At 44.2% G+C, this 20662-nt stretch overlaps 1 protein-coding gene across 1 annotated transcript in view; it reads left to right on the forward strand.

Annotated features, from left to right (window-relative positions):
- The first annotated feature begins 9829 nt into the window (after positions 1 to 9829).
- The window catches only part of celsr3 (cadherin, EGF LAG seven-pass G-type receptor 3), a 60740-nt gene continuing 49907 nt past the window's right edge, over positions 9830 to 20662 (forward strand). The window contains exon 1 of the mRNA XM_085925916.1: positions 9830 to 14903. Within this exon, the coding sequence (XP_085782042.1) occupies positions 9830 to 14903 (5074 nt within the window). The remainder of the gene's footprint in view (positions 14904 to 20662) is intronic.

Genomic DNA, 20662 nt, shown 5'->3' on the forward strand with positions numbered 1-20662 from the left:
CACCGTACTTTATTTAGTAGCTGTCATCCAGGCTCACGTTTGTTTTTTTATCTCGATCACCAGTCTCCCCCTCTCATCCCCTGTGTCTCTCTACCACAGCATTTCTCCTCGGCAGACCTTTGTGCACTGTCGCATGTCTTTCCTACAAAATGACATTTCTTTTGTTTTGCTTAGGGAGTAAGCAAGTAAATTGTGTTCAACCGGCTTAGCTTGTGAGGAAGGTCTGTTGGGTTTGTGGAGTGGGTCATGGCTGTCATGACAGTTATTTAAAGAGAGGAGATATTTTAGCAATGGGTCTAAATACAGAGTATGGACTTTTGGAGATGTCTTTGAAAGCTGGACAGCCACATGTTGCTTGCTTGAGTTTTTTTTGGGGGGGATACTCTGGCTTCCTTATACATCTCAAAGACATGCTCTTGGTTAATTAAAAACTCTAAATTGTGTGTGTGAATTGGGGCTATAATGAAACACTAAACAAGTCTAGACTGTGTCTCACCTCTTCTGTGCACTTAAATGAATTTCAAGATGGTGACTTTGAAGGCGCATTAACATGTTGGATGTGACTCGGAAGTCTTTTGAGGCACTCGATTACCTCTGTTTCCTGGTCTCGCATTGTTGAATTACCATGAGTTTTAGTGTTTTCAAAGGCAACAGGCAACTCTATATCCATAGAGTGCAGCAAGAAGTGCAAACTTTGCCATCACACTTGTGCGTGTCTCCTTCCACGTCCACGAGACACCGGCTTCAAGTATAAAATTATTCAACCAATTTCCTAAATACATTGTGGAATTTGTGCCTTTACAGAAACGTATTCACTGACGATGATAGACATTACTGCTGCATATAAGCTCAGGACACAAGTCTGAATCGCTAGTGGCTACGATGCTGGATACTGAATAACACTGGTGTACGTTTAAAGTGGTAGACCAATTTACCTGACATATAAATGGTTGCGGTAAATAGCTCATCTTTAGTTGTTGAAAGATGATGGTATGGTTATAATTGAGGCTTCCTCTTCTCACTGTATTTGAGCTTGATAATCACCTCTTTGAAAGGCTTTTTACATTAACATGAATCTATTTTTTGGACGGTCACCAATTCCGCTGACTGCACTTATAAGTGGCGTCGGGCTGGATTGCAAATGCAGAAATGTAAATACTCCATAAGGAATGAAAGATGGCAGCGTTCCTAATGTTGAGCACTTAAAGCACGTCTCAAGGCCGTGTTCACTACTTTAGCGATTACATTCAGATTTCCCGTACGCTGCAGAGCGACTGCGGGGATTAACTCCAATTACACTGTCAAGCCAATGCTCGCCTTGAACTGTATGGTACTTTAAACGAGTGCCTCAAAAGCTTTAATAGACTGAGGTTTGCATTAATCACATGTGGTTCATTCCCAAGAAAGAAGCTGAAGGTCGTAGGGCCTTACTGTGACACTGTTAGAATCCAACACGGCAGTACCGTAAAAAGTCACATTGATACTTCTGTTCTGTCCTCACACACAATGATTGAGATGTCTGTCTGGTGGTCTGTCTATACTGTGTATATGCACAGTACTATAAAGTTAAATAAAATATTGAACTGTGGTAATGAGACCATTTCCCTCCTGTTGGCCTCGCTATTGATCCAGTGTGTGAGTGTGTGAATTCAGACTTGCACCGCTGCCAACCAGACAGACTGTGTGACAGCCGAGGCTCCCTTCAAATAAAGATGCTTTTTTTGAACATGAATGCAGTTTGACTCGGGTCCAAATCATCTCAACTGGATCCCGTTATGAATGTCATTACCGTGGTTTTAGCTTGAACTTTTTTTTTAAATCCACCAAAATCATTTAGGGCACTACTTGGCTGCAAGCAGAGATGCTGTTGAATCACTTTTGGCTATATTGCAAAAAAAGCACATCATTTTGCTGCATTGAGTCTGATTGACACAGCTCAAAATTCTATTCTGTAAATTTTAAGGCAATATACAGTATATTGTGAGTAGTTTGGCTTTCAATAATTTCACTTGGATAATTAACATAATGTGAAATAATCTCGAATCCAATAATGCAAGAATGCCATAATTTGACGATAGCTACTGTGAAATTCCCACACAAACTTTGAAATAGGACAATAATGTATGTGCGGTGAAAGTTTCAGTGAAAATGTAAAAGAGGCTAACAAGCTCAGATATTTATATCTCGATAGCTGCATAATTTCTGCTACACTAATATCATCCAGCCCCTGTAGCCCGAAGCCAGCAAACATTTGTTGTGCTTCTTTCAGACTTGTTTCTAACTTAACCCCCTCCCTCCCCTCCCTTCCGTATTGCTCTTGTTCTTACCCCAGAGTTGATCTGTTCACCCCATCATCCCTCTTTCACACTCAGGCTTTTTCAACCTCTCGCTCTTTTTATTCTGCGATTTAGGTCAGCGGCTGAGTAAAAGACGACACACATCTGGCCTATAAAGCGCTCTGTCCTCTTCCCCTCCCTTCCTCTCATTTAAACAAGTCAATTCTGGGTGGCTTTACTTTGTATGTCTGTGCTAGGTGACAGTCTGCCGGCGCTGACATCTTTACTCTACTACTTAGTATATCTATGACGACTTTATTTTCCACTCTTCTTCATGACTGAAAGCTGTACTAGCCAATTTCTTTGTGGAGTTGCACCAGCGAAGCGTAGAAAGTCCAACCAAAATTTGTTCCAGGATGCTGGTGGACTTTTGAAACACGCGGATGTGTAAATTTGATTAAGTCAGGACGAGTGTGGGTGGCCTGGTGGGACATGTGGTTGGTAAATCGGTCTTTACAAAAAAAAGGGGGCTTTTCTGAGTGGAGTCTGCATATTGCACAATTGCCCCTGCATTTCTTACACATCTTTTCACAAATTTAATTGGAAGTCATCAGTCAGAGAAATATATTTATATCTGACTCAATAAGTACACCCAAAAGTGTTTTTTGTAATTGTAATCTCCCTGTTTAATATTCATGAATTTTTAGTGAAACATTAAGGAAGATAATGCAGTACCTAGCAAAGACGACAAGCTAACCGGAGTGTTAACTAACAAAGAAACAAAGCAAACTGCTTTCCCTTTTGCATCAGGAAGAATATTGGTAAAACATCATCACATTTAATTCTATTTGCAGGCATGCTCTCCAATCTAAATCTAATCAAGTGGCCCCAAGGAAGAGAATGGAACTACACAGTGACACTTTCTACAGGGCAAGTTTAATCACATAATCTCAAATCTCCCAAATAATGAATGACATCATTTCAGGCGAAGCTGTTACAATGTGAGCCAATTGGGCGCCAGTAATAATGAGCGAGAAGGAGGGAGAGGGCGGGCAGGAGGGAGAGAGATGGCGAACAAAGAGCAGACTGTTAAAATAAGGCGCAGATGATGACACAATTTAGAGGCATGAAAAAACAGTGTAGGTGCAATGCTCCCTTGACATTGATTTTTAGAAGCTTTAGAAAAAAGAGCAGAAAGCAAAAGATAGCAAATATTGCTCATGAGAGCTCAATATCTGTGCGTGTGTGTGTGTGTGTGTGTGTGTGTGTGTGTGTGTGTGTGTGTGTGTGTGTGTGTGTGCGCCTGCGTGTTTTGCAATACAACCTTGGAACAGATTAATTCTATTCACTATTTCAAATGGAACTAAACTGTTTGGAAATTATAAAAATACAAGCGAGGCTGGCATCCTTCCTGGGAAGAATTGTGTTCCAGTTTAGTAAGTCCACTGTGACAACATTAAAAAAATAAAGTACTTGATTCTATCACATTAATGCAAATGGCAATAACCTAAAAGGAACTAATCTAAATGGATTATTGTAAGGAGAGAAGATCCAGACAGATCGACATACGGACGGAAACGAATCTGTCGGTCAAATGTGCAGGGTTATACAGGGTCATAGGTTATACAGTCATCTAGACTTTGACTTCACTTCTTTCCTCTCCGCCATTCTTTCGATGTCAATCAAAGGCTTTTTATTCATGCGCTTCCAATTTATAACATCAAGGCACGCGCCGTTCTGCTGCTGACGCCATATGTCGCCCTCACACTGAGTGGCTGCATGGAGAGTGGGGTCGACGTTAGGAGGGGTCCTTGCAAGGGGCTTTTCCGAGCAAGTGCTTCTTCTGTCTTTGACTGTTCCTGCGAATGGAAAGGGATGGGTGTCTGATGCGCGCACACACACACACACACACACACACACACACACACACACACACACACACACACACACACACACAACACACGCACACGCACACATACACACGCACACACACACACACACACAAACACACACACACACCGTGTTTGAATATGCATCACTTAGAAAGCGGACAGATGAGCAGCAAGCCAGTGACCACCTGCTGGCCTGCCGCTCAGCATCTCCCCAGGCTTTTCAGGGTGGGTGTCAGGAGGGGGTATCAGTGTTACAGACAGCCTGTGGCAGTTATGTCCCTCGCCCCCCATCACTCAGGCCCTCGCCCAAAACCCCACCCACCACCCCGTGGGATGGAGCAACAGAGGGGCAATTAGAGGGGGCTACTTATGCATGCACAGGGCATGCTATGAAGATTGGAAACATTATAGAGTGTGTGCGTGTGCGTGCGTATCTTGCGTTATCAGTTTCCTCACCACCTTTGTACTTTAATACACACACACAGGTAGCCATAATCTGCTTGTCTCTGTACACTACAAACACACACACACACACACACACACACACACACACACACACACACACACACACACAGTCGCTCTGTTACCATAGAAACCAACACCGACAGAACGCACATAGGCCAATGCCTGCAAGGCTCAAGACAACAAGGAGACTTCCTTTATAAGCAGTCAGCCAGTTATTGATCTTAGTGTACAAGTCCAGATGAGTAGATGGACACATACACATGCACACACACACACACACACGTGCATATCTGTCTAAAAAAAGCATCCACTGCTGTTCTTTATTCTCTTCTCTTTTCTTGAATTAATCAGCATCCCCTTTAGCCACAGTGACTGAGAAGGAAGTCGGCCTGTGATTGGAGGCCCTTGGTTTCGATTCCCTCAACAGTTGAGGTGCAACTGCTTTTGAGTGGGGATATCTAATTACGGCCAAAGTGCCACAAGTTCTTGGACATTGTCGATCCGTCTTCCCCTCACACATAAATCTTGAAATGAACTCCTCCATGTGAGGCCGAAGTACACTTTACAAATTCTCACTCTTTTGACACTGAACACTTGGATTAGTCTCTCTAAATCAGGTTTAGACACCTTTCCTTTGAGTTGTTTATTCTAATCCTCAACCGCACTTTAAGAAACACTGATGGCTTCAGCTCACAGAAGCCATCAGGATTGCATCTGAATTGAACACTCTCTTAAATATTAGGCCCAGTAAATTAATGAACCGACCTAATGACTGAGGGCAGGCGTAGCAGAGTCCACTTCCACTGAGAGCAAATTCAATCTGCAGCAGACAATGAGAAGCAAACTCCTACTCTGATTGTACATGGACCAAATGGCCTGGAGTTTTGATCTCTGAAATCCACATTCTGGCAGAAAATCTCAAAGAATACCAGGAGATTCCCGAATGAATGGCTTTTAAGAGCCCTCAGAGCAAATGTGGACCGATAGGGAAAACTCCTCTGCAGCCCTTAATTCCCTTGAAATGGTATGGAGCACAGACCAATGACCAGGATGAAAACCATGATCCCTCTATTGCACTGATACCCACCTTGAAGCAAGGCAAGGAGCTAAGTTTTTGCAAGTATTTGTAAAGTGAAGTTTCTTTTGTAGCTCCAGCATGTTCCCTTTCCACTATGCTACTTGACAGCTGATCAGTCATTAAAAGATGAAAACTTTCCTGCTTAGTAATCTGATATCCGATAAATGGATCGCAGACTGCAGCTGAGCGGATCAGCAGCAGACGGGATCCAGCCGCACCGCAACTTCCATTAAACCCACTCAAGTCTGATTATGACCACCATGTTCAATCAAAAAAATAATTGCAGTCCATAATTCAGATTTTAGGAAAAACTTTTAAAATGAAATTGCTCAAATTAAAAAGTAGAATCATAAAACATCACAGGAAAAAATTTAACAAAAAGTCTTCACAAACAGCCCTACGTGAATGCTTAGCATGCATTTTTAAGGATATTTTTATTATTTATTTATTATTTTCTGTTCTTTTTCTCCGCCTCCTTCTTCTCTCGCCTACAATTGTGGAGTCCCTGTCTGATGTCAAAGCCCCACAGGGTTTTCTCATGACTGTCAGTCAGTCACTTTCGTTTAGTGTTTGTAGTCCGGGAAGTGTCTCTGATCCATTATAAATAGCTCTAAGTGGCACGACATAGTCTCAGTGCTGTCACTCAGCACCTCCTATTAGAGTCTCCCACTTGTTAACCTGATCAGGTTCTCACAGCAGAAATGAAGGAACACATGAAACATTTACTATATGTCATGAATACCTTTGTGTTTTATACGGAATTAAAATGAGCCTGTTTTCCTCATTAAATATTTTGATTGACTTCACTGTCCAATGGGGAAAAAGAAGGTACAAAATACGTATTTTTAGGGCCTAACGGAGTGCAAGGTTTCTCAAAGTTGCTTCACTTCTTCGTATTCTTAGGACAAACTTTTTCATGTTTCAAAAACTTCATGAATTTTATTCTTGCTACTTAAAACTTAAATTTTTGAAGGAAACACCTGTGGGACAACTCAAATTTGTTTTTTTTAAAAGAAAAGAAAAATCCTTAGTTCAAATTTCACTTACAGTTGGTTATCCAAAATAAATTAATAGTAGAATTTTTATACGCACACACGTAATGAATGGATTAATTTTCGTTGCGATGGAAATTAATTTTGAAATTAGAAGGTCACAGTGCATACAGATGGCATTCCTCTATGAAGCAAGTGTTTTAATTGTTTTGTTTTAACTTTCAAATGAGTTCTGTTGACACAGATATTATACTGAACTCTTTGCATAAGTCTCACTGAGCTTGTCTGACAGTTAATGAGGACGCCAATAAAGGGGAACTTTAATGAGTAATTTATTGCATTCACTAAAACCGAGTGCGTACGCCTGTATAATCTTTTTTTTTGTCTTCGTGTAAATTTCAGGAATTTTGTGATTAGCACGTCCGCACCACACTTCTGAGGTTTGGCATTTCGCTCTTGGCTCCATCTTCTCTGTGGAGTTGGCTTGTTCTGCCCACGCTTGCATTGGTTGTCCACATTTTGCCCTGTGGTGACCAGTCCATCAACCAAAGTCAGTCGACATTGATTCCAGATCCGCTGCTGTAATATGTGTGTATGTCTGTAAAGAGACCAACACTGTCACACTGCGTTTTAAAGTACACGCTGCCTCGTCACACAACTTGACTTGACATCCTCCGACGTGCTCCCCTGACACGCGCCCATTCCAAATCCTATTAAGGGCACCAGCCAGTGCCAAGTAACCTACATTCTGCTGTAATCACTGTGTGACCAAAGCGTGCGATGGGTTTGCATCCACATTGGGAAAAAAATAACAAATCCTGTTGGCAAAGCAAAAGGCTGCGGGACAGACTGCAGGCATTCCCGAGGCCGATAGAGGAGAACATTATCTTTTGTGCATTTAAATCGTCTTTAGAAATGGAATGTGTGCTTTTGGGAATACCGTGTAATTGTGGTTATGCTCAAAGTTTCTGTTAGCGCTTGTAGAGAGAGGACAAAAAATATGGCAGTGATCCAAATGGATATAACATGTCCTTAATGTTTAGTTTTATCTTGTGCCTCAATATATTGCAGACAATATTGCTCACTTTCGATTGGCAGGGTCATAGTTCAGCATTAATTCTTTTTCCACACAGTGTCGGTGTGATCAGACTGTGATTGATTGGGGACCAGACCACTCTGTAGTCTTCTTTTTGCCTTTCAACCCTGGACAGGATAAGTGGTATAGAAAATAAAAAGATATGGGTTTTATTTACATTTTTTCATTCCTTATTTTTGGATCAATATCATGTTGTTTCTTAAGATATATTCGCCTCAGGTACCTGCTTATATTTGCTGGAAAGATGGACTTTATTTTTTTGAAAATGTCATGAGATTGCATGGTGTCACGTGACGCTCTTCATCCGAGGTGACCACACGCACGCAAACACTCAGGCAGATACACACGCATGCATGCATGCATGCATGCGCGCACAAACACGATTTCATACTCGCCCATGTTTCTGCTGTTCAGCTTCCTAGCGGGTGGGCCGCCTTGTGTTTTCATCTTCCATCTTGCACGCAACGCGAGAAATGCAGTCCCACCAATATCCGATTGTATAAAAAAATAGAAAATAAAAAAGAACCTCCCCTCACAACCGGAAGGATGAACACAAACTGATAATGATTGTGGGATAGTAAACGATTTCCTGTAGAAAATAAGTAGTCTGGTTAATTTCCATGTTGTGATTTCATTCCATTCTCCAACAATCAAGATCTGTTGGCCACGCGCAAATTGGTGTTAAATTGATACGTTGTGCGCAAGCGCTAACTTTACAACAGTGATAAATATGTATCGGTTTTGTCGGACCAATAACCAATTATACTTAATCCACCACTATTATTTGTTTTTAAACTAATTTGAATATGTTGACAATTGCCTGCGACCCTCGCGAGAATAAGCGGTTCAGATATTTAATGGATAGATGGATGCATGTTGACATTTTTATTTATGGTTGACAGTCTTAAAATATTTACTGAAGCAAATCTTACTCATCATGGCCAATACAGACAGTGGCGTCACTTGTGAGCTGCCTGGCAGCGTTACGTCACCCTACTGGAATTTACGGTGGATTTCCTTTGATAATGATATGATACTGTGGACAATCATATGGACATTCATATTTAATACATGCACGAACACGCACACACACTTGCGTGCACACACGCGTGCGCAAACACAAACCCACTAACACATGAGCGCGAGTGTTTGTTAGCTTTGGTAATTTAAATTCTAAATATCTTATAGGCAGCAGGACATTGTGTACATGATAGAAAAAAAAGACATATGACAGTTAAAGTAACGTAAAATAAATAGATTTTTTTAATTGAGTGATTATCAAGCTATATCATAACTACGTTACAAAAATGAAAGAATCCTGCAAAATAAATACTGCAGAAACATGAAATAACAATAATAATAATAATAATAATAATAATAATAATAATAATAATAACAACGTTTCAATAAATCAAATCACGGTTTACAAACTTTCAGAGCATCTAAATGTCCATCTATTTTTTTTTACATGAACATTTTAGATTTCTCAAGAAACGTGCAGGATGTTGCAACGAGTTCAAGTGGTGATAACTACACGTCCCCTCGGTGTTGGTGGGCTATATCTGTATCACTTCAAGGTAAAGATGCTGGCCGTAAAGGGGAGGGGAGAAAGAGGAAGGAGGAGGAGAGTTTGATTGTGTGCGTGCAGATGCTGGAGGCTTGTGCCGGCGCCAGGGGTGCATGTGCGTGAATGCGCGTGTATGTGTGTGCGCGAGTGAGAGAGGCAACCAGTGATCGTGTGAGCCATGTTGGATGTGAGTGAAGGTGCGGAGAGATGCTGCTGCTGCTGCCGCCACCGCGCAGCTCCTGACACATGCAGCCCCAGCATCACGCATCACAGCGTTTAGATGCCAACTCTCCAGGCTGACGGAGAGACGGGGAGCCTGGGGAAAGGGTTCGGGCGGTGCCGGCGCTTCTGGAAGTGGAGTGGAGGGGAGAAAAGTGATCGGGCAAGAAGGAAAGACGGTCTCTTTGGAGAGATAGGTGGAGGAGGATATAGGAGGGGAGAGACCGAGAAAGGAAGAGACTAAATGGCTACACTGCTACCGGGCTTCACCCCGCTCTCGCCTCTGGGTCTTCACCTGCTTCTTCTCTTCCTCGGCTCTTTGTTCGCCATCACCCCGCGGACGGGGAATGCAGCGGGGTCTTACGACCTGGGCACCCCGGGCCCCCGCCATCGGGATGCCGGTAAAGCGAGCGAGCGGTATGAGCGAGAATGGCAGACGCCGGGAGCCAGCCGGACAGAGCCGGAGGGAGGAGAACGACCAGCAGCGGGAGGGATGCCGGGATCACGAAAGGAGGCACGGGAAGGAGTTGGGACCTTTTGGAGGTGCGGAGACGAGCCACCGATACTACCTCCTCCTCATCTCCGCCCCGGTGTGACACACAGGAGACGTTCTGGGGGGTGGGAGAAGGGCGTTGTTCCGCCATCCACCTCGGCCGCTTTCAGCTTTTCGCCGGTTCAGAGTGGTAAAAAACGGACGGTGCAAAGGACTACCGGAACGCGCGCGCTGCCACGGCCACACCTAGCAGAACGTGGCGCAGCCTTTGTGCGAGCATTTGGCCTGCGCAACGCACCCGGAAGTGGAGGAAGGAGTGGCGGAGAGGTGCGCGAGAGGGCTCGTGAGGTGAGGAGGAGACTCGGAGCCCCCGCCACGTTTCACAAACCATCACCCGACCCTGTGCCTTGTCGCATCCTTTCTCTTTATGGATACAATTCAACGTGGACAGAGGCTACTAAGTCTACATTTCAGTCACACTCTTGTTTCAGCAGAAATTCACTTTGGAGCCAAGCAACGAAATTGGATGACATTCTAAACGCCCCTGCATTCATTGTTTTCCAGAATTCAAGTTATCAGTACCAAAAGGCGTATAATGATGAGGAGGAGGATGATGGTGGTGGCGGCATGGTTAGGAGGCCAGCTGGTAATTGTTCTCATTTGGGCAGGCACAGCGTTATCGACCCAAGCAGCATCCGAGTGGGGGCTGAGGGAGCCTGCTGCACGGAGCGCATTAGGGGGGAGAGGAAAGACCGGTTGGAGGGGGAGCAAGAGGACAGATGTGGTGCACCAACAATGTTTAGGTGGAAAGAAAAGGGTGAAAGGAGGGGTAGAAGAGGAGGAGGGGTGTGCCAAGGCAACAAATGCATTAACTTATCTAATTATGCGCTTAATGATTTGGCTTTTGCGACTCTGACTCGACAATGTAGGGCTGATAATGAGAAGAAAACAGTGGCTACTACCGAGAGATGGATCTATGAAGGCTGGATAGAGAGGAGGGAGGTCACCAACGGTTGCATTTGCTATTTGAAGAGACGAGGGACATGTTGTGGATTGTCTGCTGAATTTATGGGTCTCGGGGGAGGGACAATACAGAAAAATCCACTCCTCCAATTTAGACTAGGCAGACTCAAAGAAATGCAAGGTCAGTGGTTTATATGTACCAAAATGCATGAAAGCTTACACACACCCTGTGATGCAGAGATTGAACCCACTGAACTTTTCTTTATCTCTTATGAGAAAGTTAAAGTAACTTCAGAGGTAGCTGAGTCAGCATTTTCTATGCAAGAGAATTTTCCTGTTCATTCAACCAAGCTAAGTCCTTTTTTGCAACATGATTTCCTCTCAGCAAAACATCCCCTTTTGGCTTCACATAGCAACCTAACCACTCGGTCTAGTGAATTTCTCTTTTTGCCCCTCTCTGCGAGGGACAAGTGGAATTCAGTACTAGGGACAGTTCCCCTGAATGTTGGAATGTTTATGTGGCGGGGATTCAACATGAACAGTAATAACAACAACGAAGAAGAGGAGGGGGGGAAAGCAATACACGGTTTTGGTGAATCAGAAATAATTATGTCCAGTGAGCAAAGGCTGTTAGATGACGTCAGACCATTAGAAAGGCGGCAGATGGGGGTTGAGGGAGGAGCGAGGAGGGAGGGCGAGGCTGAGAGGGATGGGCTGGAGGGCCCTGCTAAGGGAAGAAAATTACAGGTGGGGGAGGGCGAGTTAATGGGAGGGAGAGGACCATGGGGAGAGAGGCAGAGCGAAAAGGGGACAACAAAGCCAGGCCAAACTGAGGAGAGAGCGGTAGAGGAAGGGAAGGGTCAGGATAGGTTCAGCAGCGCCGCCACCATCACACAGTCAAATATGGAAAGATGCAAGAAAGAGAGCATGGTTGATGAAAGCCAAAAGGGTGAGAGGGAGCCAGAGGGAGAAGCTGAAGAGTGGCACAGTTCAAGGGGAGAGAGGAGCCTGGAAAGGCTGATAATAGAGAGGGATGATAAAACCTTGATGCCATGGTCTCGCTCTCGACGAGCAGCTAACAGACATCCTCATTTCTCCCTGTATAACTACCAAGTAGAAATAGCTGAAAACCAGCCACCTGGGACCTCTGTTATTGTTATTATTGCCACAGATTCCGATGCGGGGGAGGCCGGCAGGGTGAGCTACAGCATGGCACCGCTGATGAACAGCCGCTCATCTGACTATTTCCACATCCACCCCGATACTGGCCTGATCACCTCCACGCAGATTTTAGATCGAGAACACATGGATCAACATTATTTCCGAATCACTGGAACAGATCATGGCTCCCCTCGTCTCTCTGCCACCACAATGGTAGCTATTAAAGTTGCAGATCGCAATGATCACGCTCCAATTTTTGAGCAGACAGAGTACCGGGAGACCATCAGGGAGAATGTCGAGGAAGGGTACCCCATCCTTCAGTTAAGAGCAACTGACTTAGACTCCCAGGCCAATGCCGAAATTCGTTACCGCTTTGTCGGCGACTCTGCCACAATTGGGAAAGCTGCTTTTGAGATAGCCCCGCGATCGGGGCTCATAATGACCCGTGGAGTTGTTGACCGGGAAACAAACGAGCACTACACGCTCCAGGTGGAGGCGAGCGACCAGGGCAAAGAACCGGGTGCGCGCTCAACAACAGTTAAAGTTTTCATCACTGTGTTGGATGAAAATGACAATGTGCCACAATTTAGCGAGAAGCGTTATGTTGTGGCGGTCAAGGAGGACGTGAGACCTCACTCGGAAATCCTCCGTGTGAGTGCCACAGACCGGGATAAAGACAGTAATGCTGCGGTTCACTATAACATAATCAGCGGGAACAGCCGTGGGCAGTTTTCCATCGACAGTGTCACAGGGGAAATTCAGGTGGTGGCGCCCCTGGATTACGAGGCCGAGCGGGAGTACACGCTCCGCGTCCGTGCGCAAGACAATGGCCGACCGCCACTTTCCAACAACACTGGCATCGTAAGTGTGCAGGTGACCGACGTCAATGACAACCCGCCCATCTTTGTCTCCACACCGTTTCAAGCTTCCGTGCTTGAAAGTTCACCAGTGGGAAGCTCTATCCTCCACATCCAAGCCATCGATACCGATGCTGGTGACAATGCCCGTCTGGAATACAGATTGACCGGCACCGGTTCCGACACACCGTTTGTCATCAATTCTGCGACGGGCTGGGTCACCGTCAAATCCATTCTTGACAGAGAATCTGTCGAGCACTATTTCTTTGGCGTGGAGGCCAGGGACTACGGAATGCCACCTCTTTCTGCCACGGCAAGTGTTACAATAACAGTTATGGATGTTAATGATAACCACCCCGAGTTTTTGCAAAAAGAATATTACGCTCGCCTGAATGAGGACGCCGTGGTAGGAACGAGTGTGGTAACAGTCACGGCTATGGATCGGGACGTCAACAGTGCGGTGACTTATCAGATCACAGGCGGGAACACTAGGAACCGCTTTGCTATCAGCACCGCGGGAGGTGCCGGGCTGCTCTCCTTGGCCCTCCCACTGGACTACAAACAAGAGCGGCGCTATGTCTTAACCGTCACTGCCTCAGACCGCACGCTCCATGACACCTGTCAGGTGCACATCAACATCACTGATGCCAACACACACCGGCCTGTGTTTCAGAGCGCACACTACTCTGTGAGCGTGAACGAGGACCGGCCGGCTGGGAGCACCGTGGTTGTCATCAGTGCAACAGATGACGATGTCGGTGAAAATGCCCGCATCACATACTTCCTGGAGGACAATATCCCTCAGTTTCGCATTGATCCCTCATCAGGCGCTATCACGTTGCAGACGGAGCTTGATTATGAGGACCAGATGACCTACACTTTGGCCATAACTGCCAAAGACAACGGCATACCGCAGAAATCCGATACCACGTATGTGGAGGTGAATGTCAATGATGTGAATGACAATGCACCTCAGTTTATCAGCCCCAGATACCAGGGAACTGTCAGCGAAGACGCGCCTTCCTTCACCAGTGTCCTCCAAATCTCAGCCACCGATCGAGATGCACACGCCAACGGCCGCGTGCAGTACACTTTCCAAAACGGCGAGGATGGCGATGGAGACTTTACCATTGAACCGACATCCGGCATTGTGCGAACCATTCGCCGGTTGGACCGCGAGAGCGTGCCATTTTATGAGCTCACAGCATATGCTGTCGACCGAGGCGTACCTCCTCAGCGAACACCTGTCCACATCCAAGTGACGGTTCTTGATGTCAACGATAATGCTCCGGTCTTCCCTGCTGATGACTTTGAAGTTCTGGTGAGGGAAAACAGTGCCGTGGGTTCTGTGGTGGCACAGATCACCGCCACGGACCCGGACGAGGGCGCCAATGCTCAAATCATGTACCAAATCGTGGAGGGCAACATTCCAGAAATATTCCAGATGGACATCTTCTCAGGGGAGCTGACATCACTTATTGATCTTGACTATGAGGCTCGCAACGAGTACGTCATCGTAGTGCAGGCCACCTCAGCACCTCTAGTGAGCCGGGCTACCGTACGGATCAAATTGGTGGACCAGAATGACAACAAACCCAGTCTGCAGGACTTCCAAATTATTTTCAACAACTTTGTGTCAAACCGTTCAAACAGTTTCCCCAACGGGATAATCGGGAGAGTCCCCGCCAATGATCCTGACGTGTCGGACCGGCTCTACTACACGATTGACAGGGGGAACGAGCTTCACCTGCTGCTGCTCAATCACACCAGTGGGGAGATCCGACTGAGCCGTAAACTGGATAATAACAGGCCTCTGGCGGCTCCCATGCTGATCACTGTCACAGGTAAGAGAGCTTGAATGGGGACACAGGAGGGAAGTGTGTGTAGTAGTCCACTGTGACAAATACCATGAAGATAACCGAAAAGCCCTAAAAAAAGTCTCATTTTTGAACGATGGAATGGCGTGTCAACAAATCTGTGACATTGTTGGCTATAGATGGAGCACTCCTATTCATTGGGTATAAATGTTAACATTCATAGATAGTTTGCAAACATTTTGCCTTAAAAGTAGACTGTGCAAAAAAACGAATGCTTTTAAGGTTGGTTAAGTTGTCTTGTTGAAGAGCAGACTCGGGAGAGTGTACGTGTGTGTGAGCTTGTGAGCACGTGTATCCATCCATCCATCCATCCATCCATCCATCCATCCATCCATCCATCCATCCATCCATCCATCCATCCATCCATCCATCCATCCATCCATTTTCTGAACCGCTTAGTCCCTATGGGGGTCGCGGGTGTGCTGGAAGAAAAAAAAAACACGTAAAAATGTCGAATCGGACTACTAAGAAAACAAACAAACACGGCGTCGAGCGGTAATTACCTCCTGGTTTCCTATTGGTTAAAAAGCAAATCACGTTGCAACATGAGCAAGTGTCTCATGAAGCCATGCAAGGCGGCCATCTTGGAGCTTTTAAAACGCCGAGAAAGTCAGTCGGCCATTTCCCAGCCGTCATCGGGCAGTAGGTGGGGGACACCCTGAACCGGTGTGCCGGGGCACACAAAGACAAACAACCATTTGTACTCGCACTCACACCTAGGGACAATTTGGAGTGCTCAATCGGCCTACTAAACATGTTTTTGGGATGTGGGAGGAAACCGGAGTGCCCGGAGAAAACACACGCGGACTCCACACAGGGAGGGCCGGAGGTGGAATCGAACCTGCACCCTCCTAACTGTGAGGCAGACGTGCTTGAGCATATGTACATTTGATTAAATTCTCTTACTTTTGTACCATAATCAGCAGTGACAGTATCCATTTATACAGTACTCATTTTCTGTGGTTTTTAAAGAATTCAGCTGACAGTCAAATGAGGTAGTTGGACAACGAATGACTGCAGGTCAAACAGTGAGTGAGTGAGGTGTGGAGTCCATTTTTACATAATGCTTGAATTTTTTTTTAACAACACATCTTTTGTTATTAATGTTACAAATTGGACCTAATTGACTCAATCATAATGCTGTGAACCATTCAGTAATTTCAGTGGTTACGCTATGTACACAACTGCAATGACTTATGATGAAATATACACTGGCCTTTCTTTAGGGTGAAAAATCTCAAGTATTTCAATGATTTCCCAGTTTCATTTTTGGTGGTGTTAATCAGCAGTTATAGCACTGCGTGTGTAGGTACTGTCTTTTGTGTCATGTGCAGTGAGAAATGTAAGTTTCATTTATTAATGGGAATCAGTCCAGATACTAGCGGACTTGTAAATGTGCCAAAACGGTGCCCCACTGAATCGTTCCACAGAGCATTCAGCTTTTTAAAACTGACTCACATATAAGATTCTCCCACTATCTTTCCCCTCCAGGATGTGACAGTTATGCGATTATAATGAAACTACATTTTGCGCCAGTCAGGCTCGGAGCATAGCTGTCACTTTCTCTCTCGCTTGCTCTGCGCTTGTGTGTCTACGATTTCTGGTCTTTTTTATTCTCTATATGCATAGATGTGTGGATGAATTCATTCCTATTAGTTGACTCACTGGTCATGTTCCTCCCTCAGTTTTCACTCTGCTCTTCTCTCACCTTATATTACTACCGTAATTTTCGAACTATTAGTCGCTCCGGAGTATAAGTCGCACCACCCATAAAATGCACAATAACGTGAAAAAAAAAACATATATAAGTCGCTCCGGAGTCGCACTTTTGGGGCAAATGTATTTGTCAAAATCCAACACCAAAAACAGACACGAACCAGCAACAATAGGCTAAACGATACGGTATGCTAACGTGACATACACAAACGAGAGGCTGAGAACGGGCCTAACGTAACATTCAGAGTTATTCAAATGATTATTACATAAATAACACGTTTATCAAACCATCTGTGTCACTCCAAATCATAAAATACATCGATCATCGATCGTGTAAACAATGCCGCGTACGCGCGCCGTCGGACTCGTGATTTGCATGGCTAATTATTCCACAGACCCATATAACGATATATAAAGTATATTTCAAATAACTATCATATAGCAGTGTGTACTTGCATACTTGTGCAAGAGATGTGTGTATACTGTAGCGGTGAACAGGCAAAAGTTGTTGGGTTTTTTTTACATTATGAATCATATTTGTGTGTTTATTTTCCCCGTTTTCAGATTACAAAGTACATACTCTCAGGAGGCTCAAAAGCTTTGTGCTTCAGAGGGTATTCACATCTTTTTAGTCAATAGTATCTGTGCATGGCAGAGAGCGTAGGGGCTGCACTCCTCTCTCTTTTAACTTGGCCTCTCTAGCTCTTTCTCTCAGTTTCTACGCTATTGATATAATTTCCATGTTTGTACTCCATTGTTGTTGAAATGCGTTGCCCAATCATGTTTAGCCAGTTTTTATGCACACGATTATGCATCTTGCTGCAGGGTCAGCCAGTAGACTGCAGACAAATCATGTTTTTATTGTAGAGTGGCACCACAAAGGGTGTCAGCTCAAGGTGCCCTTGATCAAAGAGAGGGAGAGAGAAAAAAAAAAGACCAAGTGGCCAAGAACGGCTTTGGTTGCACTCGCCAACTCTCAGAGGCAAGGCTTTGCTGGAGGCCAAAATAAGAAAATGCAATTTGTTCTGGGGACATCAATGGTAAATAATGTTCCCCCACAGTGGTGAACCACAATTTTGCTGTACGTCCTACAAGAAAACAACAACAAATGTTCTCAGCAGAACAATTAGAATATAAAGGGTGTATCAAAAATGTTGTCCTTTAAAAATATAGTAAAAGCTTATTTCTTACTGCACTTAAACACATTTGCATGGAAAATAGACATTTAAAAACCAACCAACCAAACAAGCAAGCAAATGTGATTTTTCACAGTCCATTACAGCGTGGGTCAAAGAATACACTACCACATTACAAGCTGTGGCCGATTCAACGTTTCCTTTTTTCCCCCACTGATGTTTTGTGTTGTGAGACTTTTAGTGGTTTTCTCAACTGCTGCCCAAGTAATACAAGAGTTTGATGCGGGTCTAATTGACCCTTGGTGGAGGTTTATGCTGTACTGAGTGCCATCCTCATGTAATATGGAGTTTCATTCAGGGAACACAGCCCATTCTGTAAAAGCAAAAGTTCAAACCTCATGAGCATGTTGACTGCAACCACAGCCACCTACATGTATTGACTATACAGTATCCATACTGTACACGTCAAGCCTGTTCTAAGACCACCAAAGAGTGCTTTCACCAGCCCATTAGAAGCCATTAGATCTTCTCCTGGTCCACAGTTGCTTGCCAGACGTTAAATATTTCTCAGGTGGTGCAGCAAGTCCCAGTTTCCGCACCCCGCCATTGGCTCAGTGGACCAGATGTCACCTTTTATTTTGGGTTGTTTGTGGCCAGCAATCATGCCATAGTCTGAGACCTGAGACCCTGTCAGTAGCTTCAATGACCTGCATATGTACACGGTTTGCTCTAGGGGTTCACATTCTCCATGCGTGCTTTAATGGATGTTCACAACTAAACCGTTTTTTTTACTGTCAATTATGCACAATATCCATTTGTGCTGTTGTTTCTCTGCAAAATTTGTCAACACTAAAATGGGTAATATCAATTAATACGAAAAAATGTATACTAAAAAATAGAGTCTCTGTAGCATTGCATTGCATTTTGATCACTCCTGAACCCAATCTGCTAATGCAGAAAAAGAAAAAAAACAGTTTGAACAAATAATTGTTGAATGTTGTAGCTGGTTTTGACATGTTCTTCTAGCAGACATCAAACAATTTTGCGAAATATTTTTTTTCTAAAATAGGGCATATCTTGCTTCAAATCGTTTCCGTTGTCGTTAATGCTCCATGGTTCAAATTTCTCAATGTCACTTTTCCGCCTTAAGATGCAAGGAACTCTATTATTCTATTTTACATAATGTTTGTGATCCGTGGAGGATGAAAAAAGTAACAGACCTAGTTTGACAAAACAAGGAAGATAAAGTTCACATTGGGAGTAAAAGTAAAAGGTCATAAGAAAAAATAATATTCAAGAAAATATCCCAGATACAAAATGAAGTATTTTTAAATTTGGAAGAAAACATTTACAGCTGCGGCAACAAAAGGAAGACACAAATAGGATGTTGGCAGCCGCCACATTCCAGCTGCTAACTGCTGTCACGTGCATGTCAGAGGTCAGAGTTGTGCGGATTTGTGTGAGGCTGTAGATCAACCTAGGAAGTACAACAGACGTATGTGTGGAAGTATGATATGGGCTAATGGGCAGAGACTTAACGGGCGAGATGGCTGTTGTGTCAGTGCAGCGAACTATCCGGTTTAATGTAAAGGATTAAAGCTTTTGTTGCAAAAGGCTGCTTTGAACCCTAATGTTGCCGGCTTGCCCTGTGCATGTGTGTGTGTGTGTGCGTGCGTGCGTGTGTGTGTCAGTGTTTTTTTCAACTGAGTTCCACTTTTAGTATAATCACTGACCTCAGGCCTTGAAAGGCTTTCAAAACAAACAGAGCAGAAACCAGTAGTCCAGCCAGTGGCTGAGCTGCGTGTGTGTGTTTTGCAATGCTACAGAGACTGTATTTTTTAGGATACATTTTTTCGTATTAATTGATATTACCCATTTTAGTGTTGACAAATTTTGCAGAGAAACAACAACAGCACAAATCCACTATAACCTTGGATACAACACAACACGTTGCTTCTGAAGGCCAGTGTGTTCATATTCCAAAAAAAAAAAAAAGAAATTAGAGATAATCTGTTTAGGGTCCGAATAATCAAAATAATCATCAGTGACATATGTACAGGCAATAATCAAAGTAACATTCTGAATTGTCAAACAAGTTGACTATTGTTAACTTTTGCGAGATTTTCACTTTGTGGCTGTCAAATGGAGAGCTCAGCGTACCTTGTCTTATCTGTCTCAGCAGTCTGTTGTGAGGTCAACCTTTTCATGCACTTGAGGGCTTTTCTGGCAAGAGGGAGAGGAGGGTCGCATACAGGCCGAACAAAACCATGTTGACAGCGCCGTGTAAAAAGGGATTGAACCCATCCAATTGAGTCGAGATGGCTTGAACACTAATGGGTTGAAGGCACCATGACAGACATTTTGTGTATTCCGGAGAAGCAGCAAATGGCTTTTGTTCACCCTAAATCCAATTTTTGCATTTTTTTTAACCGGGTTTGCATGCCAGTTGTAATAAATCTCCCCCTTTGGGCTTTTTACTCTTAATCCCAATCTCTTAAATGAGCAAGAGAGCAGATACTCAGCCAGAATCTCAACCACAACAGTAGTGATGAATATGAATGAGAAAAGCAAGAGGAGCCTTTTAAGCATTTAATCCTGTCAGACGTGTCTGCTACATCTACAGTACATCCCATGAACTTGACATCATATGACGAAAGAAAGTATTCATTTAAACAAAACGGATTATATCGCTCACCAACTCACAATTCATTCTGATATCTGGCAAATTAATGGAGTGAATTTCGTCTACTGGTTCTTAGTCATGTACAGTTATTCATCTAGTGCCAACCTGGTTTGCAGGTCCCTATGCCTTACAAATATCAATGTTTACAATGTAAGCTAAATTGACTTTTGTCTCCTGTTTTAAATGTAGAA

Source organism: Syngnathus leptorhynchus, chromosome 1 (assembly GCF_054491065.1).
Source record: "Syngnathus leptorhynchus isolate UIUO chromosome 1, UIUO_Slep, whole genome shotgun sequence".
NCBI classification, from domain to species: Eukaryota; Metazoa; Chordata; class Actinopteri; order Syngnathiformes; family Syngnathidae; genus Syngnathus; species Syngnathus leptorhynchus.